A 5,332-nucleotide genomic window follows, 5' to 3' on the forward strand; every position below is an offset into this window, starting at 1 on the left:
CCTCCCTCTGTTTTGATAACTACATGCACACCATGTTGTTTAGCTGTGCTATTTATCGGTATGTTTAATATAATCCTGATCCATCAATCTGTGTTAATTTATCTGGTGATTGTCCAATTCGTTGTATTTTATAACAAGTTAAATAAAGAATACTTTTATAAATGGAAATGCAACATTCCATTGTCTACCATTAAGATGCAATGTTCATATTTTAACATCTTCCTCGCTTATAACATTGTATAATAGAAGATCTGTTGGACTGTGTTTGTGTTTATTCCATCAATAATTATATTATTGTAGAATGTACGATTTATTTAAAAAATCATTAGATTAATTATATGTTATTATGTTGGTAAGATATTTTAGTGGAGTGGATTGCTCATTTAATAAACCATTTTAGGTATATATTGCTTTTTAAATTAATGATTTTATTTTGGTACATGTTTTATGTAGTATTAGCTTTATTTGTAATGTGCTTTTGCTTTGTTAAAATAGTTCAGTATTCATTAGTTTAATAAGGCACTTTAGCTCAGTATTTATTACAGCTTTAAAAAGTAAGTTATTTTAGAATACATATTAAGTAACTGGTTGCATTTAGGTATAAATAACCTTGAAAAGATTGGAATGCAACAAATAAACACTACAGTAAATGCAAGAAAAATTAATTAGCAAAAATTAAACTGAAACAAATTTATGACCTGTTAGATTTTAGCCTTCTTTTGAAGAGAATTAGATATAAAAAGAATGATTACTTTGGTTTAAACATGTGACTATTATTGTAAATACATCAAAGTGAATTGATTGCAGTAGGTACTGGGAAACACTTGTTTTTGAATTAAAATCAGGATACAATGTAAAAACTACTGATAAAACTTACTCAGTAAAATGGTGTAACACACACACACAAGGATTTTCTCCTAGATTTGATCATACTAACATTCTGTCAAACCATTAAGTATTTTTATTAATCAAGCCACCACTTTTGTAGGTGAAAAGCAGCAAATAAAACTGATAATATATGAACATCTGGTTTGTGAATTAAGATCTAGATACTCTTATCTAAAATTTTGTAATAAGAGTTTTTTCATAAGATTTGTTATTACATTTTGTTTGTAAAATAGTTAGAGACAAAAGTTAAATATTGAAACCCACAAGTGTCAAATTACTTGCTAACAGAAAACATATACAGTGTACAGTACACACTTTTGAAAGTTCCTAGTACACTTGCACTCTATACTATTCATACTATACTCCTGTAAAATATGTACAGTTTAATCTGTGTAAAAAGTTTTCATAATCAGGAAAAGTAAAAGGAATCAGCAAAATGACAAAGTTTTATGATTTGTTGTTGTATTATTTTAGTCTATCTAAGTTTATTGCAGATTAAGTTTTTCACAAGTTTTAAATAAAAAATCTAAAATTAGGCTTAGCAAGTAAGAATAAAATCAAGTATTTTTTGTGGTTTTATATAATAATGAAAAGGAAGAAAAACAATTTTGTCATTTAACATTTTAGGAGCGATATTTTAATTACTAAAGATGTATAAAAACTTTTTGTTTTTCAACTTTGTAGCTTGTCAGATATGGTAGAATACATTACTTTTCAGGTTTGGTTATTTGAGCAGACAGAAGCTCATATGAAATGAAATATGAAATTTTGCAAACCTGTTTTGTGCATAATGTTCAGGATAAAACAAAACATTTGTCAGTTTCTAATTCTGGTGAAGATTAATAAGCATGGATATTTTATGCATAATGATTAACTTTGTAAACAGAAAACAATACAGTTGTTTTGTTTCTTTTTATTATTTTCAGAATTTAATGTGTAGTTTAGTTCAGGATATGTAAGTTTTAATTACAAATGAATTCACAATGCTCTCTTGCTTTAATGTATGATTTAGTTCATGATTTACTTTAGTACGTGTTTTTGTTCTAATGTTTTGCTAAGTCTATGATGTGTTGTTGTCATTTTTTAATGAGTTTAGATAGATATTGATACTTCATCTCTTCCTTTGACAGATCTGTGTAAATCAGTCATGTGTTGACTTGGACAAGTATATTGAACCAGGAAGTTGCCCTACAAATGAATTGGGTAAAATCTGTTCTGGTCATGGAGTAAGTTGATACTCACACATACTTTTCTAAAGCTTTTTCTGTGTGTAGTTGCCTAAAAAACTATACTGTCTTTAGTTCACAAAGTAATGTATTGCTTTCTGGTAAATAACAATATTCAAAACTGGTGAGAATGAAAAAAAACACACCAACAGTTATTAGGAATTGTCTACTAGAATAATGTGTAAGCTAAGCAATCACTATTAATAAACAGAAGGATGGTTGAGGCAGCAGCAACGGACCAGTGCAGGTGAATTGTTGTTCTTGAAGGTGGTTAAAGTTAGTTGGGAATAAGAAGTGTATTTGAATGAAAGAAAAGTATATAAACTAGATCTTTTTCTGAATTTGAGATAATTGGTGTGATTGAACAAAGAGGTACGAATGCACACAATCAGCAGCTGAAAGATTACTGGTAGAAAAAATGTCTTGATTCCTCAGAGGCATCTTTGTTCCATGTGAAAATTTTGAAGCAGTCCCACATTTGCGAATTAACATAGAATACAAAATAGCTCACAATAATCAGTAGATAGCCTTCTTAACTAAATCCTTCCACAAAAAGTAACATATAGGGTTGAATTAATGCATCATCTAAACCAAATTGAACATATTCTGATTTTGTATACTAGAAAATTTAAAGATTTTGTGTAAATATGAAGTATACATTATTGGAGAGTGAAATATGTGGTTTCTGCACGCTCCACGAGGTTTAGGCCATTTTGATTGGAAGATGATAATGATTAAAATGTTTTTTTTGTTCTGACATTTGCTTTAAGTTCTCAAGGGTAGTAGTCGTTCTACTGATTAGTTATGAAATATTGTTATTTTCTTAGTTTCTGGATTTAAAAAAAATTATGAAATGTCTGGAGAAATATTTCTTATAAGACTGTTCGATGTTGGCAGATTTGCACCAATATGAATACCTGTCAGTGTGATAAAGGGTGGTTTTTATCAAACTGCAGTCAACAAGAACTGGATAAAGGATTCACGAAAGGAGTTTTTGGTCGATATAAGCCTACTGCCAATAGAACAAAAACAGTTTCTCCAAGCGCTAATGCTACTGTACGGACAACATCATATGGTAAGCTATGGTTAAATCATTGAGTTTTTATTTATATTTTTTACTGTCAGAAGTTGGTTTGTTACTGATTTTTAATTTACTTTTTCTAAAAAATACTCCTGCATTGCTATTGTAAATATCTGTATAATACCACGTACATTCTTGCCAACTTTCAGATTGTCATCTCTTACCTAAAATTATAGTGAAAATTCTTCACAGTTACTTTCAACATACCTTACACAAACTAAAACAGTCACATATAACAATAAAAGTATTTTAATAATTGTAACTCAAGACAAAAATACAAAACCCAATGATGTGAGGGCTTTCAAAAGGTGAATCTTATTTCATCACGAGCAAACTGATGAAGGTGAAAGGTTTACCTTTTGAATGTTTACCTTTCTAGAGTTTTGTATTTTTGTCTTAATTTGATGTTTTGAATCTATGTGTTTTCGTAACATCATGAATAATTGTAACTATTTATTCTCAGTATAGTCATTGTATATACACACACACACACATATATATATATATATATATATATTAATTACATCGTAAAATTTTAATAATATAACAATACATTGGATCTTAAAATAATCGCACTACACACTATAAAATGTGATACAATTAGTACACAGTGATTACTTGTATATAGCCACATTTAATATTTCACAGTGTTAAATTTAATTTATTATGCATAAACTACACATCCCAGGTCTAAATAACTATTGCTTAAGTGGGTAGAATTGGCACCAGTGTTAGTCACCTGTCTTTCTAGTTAATCAGTCATATTGTAGCAAACATTGTTACTTATATGAGTTACATCATAGGGCACACTGTTACCTGTGTCAGTCACCTCTCTTTCTAGTTAATCAGTCATATTGTAGCAAACATTGTTACTTATATTAGTTACATCTTTTGACATCATAGAGCACACTTACTTGTGTTAGTCACCTCTGTTGCATCATAGGACACACTGTTACCTATGTTAGTCACTTCTGTTACATCATAGGGCACACTGTTACTTATATTAGTTACATCTTTTGGCATCATAGAGCACACTGTTACTTATATTAGTTACATCTTTTGGCATCATAGAGCACACTTATGTTAGTCACCTCTGTTACATCATAGAGCACACTTATGTTAGTCACTTCTGTTACATCATAGGACACACTGTTACTTATATTAGTTACATCTTTTGGCATCATAGAGCACACTTATGTTAGTCACCTCTGTTACATCATAGGGCACACTGTTACTTATGTTAGTCACTTCTGTTACATCATAGGACACACTGTTCTTATATTAGTTACATCATAGGGAACACTGTTACCTGTGTTAGTCACCTCTGTTACATCATAGAGTACATTGTTACTTATATTAGTCACGTTTGTTGTCTATGTTACTAACTTTGTTCATCTCTAATATCATAGTAGAAAACACTTATTCTTGAAAATACTAGCACAATGATATCTGATTGTGAAAAAATGAACAAGTTGATAATAGTTTCATCTTATTTTAAACAGTAATGTAGAAAGTAAGCATATATTTATGTTTATTTACTTCTCTAGTGAAGAAGAATGATTCTCTCAGTGCTTCTTCATTGGTGATAGTTATGGTTTCTGTTGTTGGAGGAGTTTTTATCTTTTTCGCTCTTCTTGCAAATTGTTACAGGTAAGATGATCTCCATTGTATCACTTAATAAAATGTTTCTAAAACTCTGAATTACCTTGTTTAAAATTTGTAACTATAAAATGTTTAAAAAACACATACACCATCCTTTGAAATTTGAATTTCTTCTCATGAGAAGTTAAAATTGAGGTCAGACTGGGTTCAAACACAAATTTATTAACTCTTTCAGCACGGGCTCGGTTTGTGGGATTGACCTCATAACTATTTTGTGCTTGTTATAGTTTTCATGCAATAACTTTTAAATTAGTAAGCAAATGTTAATGAAATTTGGCACATTATCAGTAAACATTAGAATGCTTTCATATGCAAAATATGAAGTTTTTAATTAAGTCTTAAGGTTTGTAAAGCAATGTTTTTCTCGTGCCTTTTTTTCTTTTCACATGTTGCCTATCTAACATGCAAAGTAATATTCATTTTAAGATTGAAAATACTTTTATGCATCAAAATTTTCAAATTTCACATGTGAAAT

The 5,332-nt window shown here is 29.5% G+C and overlaps 1 protein-coding gene across 5 annotated transcripts in view; it reads left to right on the forward strand.

Annotated features, from left to right (window-relative positions):
• Positions 1–5,332, forward strand: part of LOC106465358 (disintegrin and metalloproteinase domain-containing protein 11-like) — an 82,155-nt gene that overhangs the window by 64,999 nt on the left and 11,824 nt on the right. For all 5 annotated transcript variants that reach the window (XM_022393232.1, XM_022393229.1, XM_022393230.1 and 2 more), the window contains 3 exons: positions 2,019–2,114; positions 3,012–3,189; positions 4,743–4,845. In XM_022393232.1, the coding sequence (XP_022248940.1) occupies positions 2,019–2,114; positions 3,012–3,189; positions 4,743–4,845 (377 nt within the window). The remainder of the gene's footprint in view (positions 1–2,018; positions 2,115–3,011; positions 3,190–4,742; positions 4,846–5,332) is intronic.

Source organism: Limulus polyphemus, unplaced genomic scaffold (assembly GCF_000517525.1).
Source record: "Limulus polyphemus unplaced genomic scaffold, Limulus_polyphemus-2.1.2 Scaffold1920, whole genome shotgun sequence".
Taxonomy (NCBI): domain Eukaryota; kingdom Metazoa; phylum Arthropoda; class Merostomata; order Xiphosura; family Limulidae; genus Limulus; species Limulus polyphemus.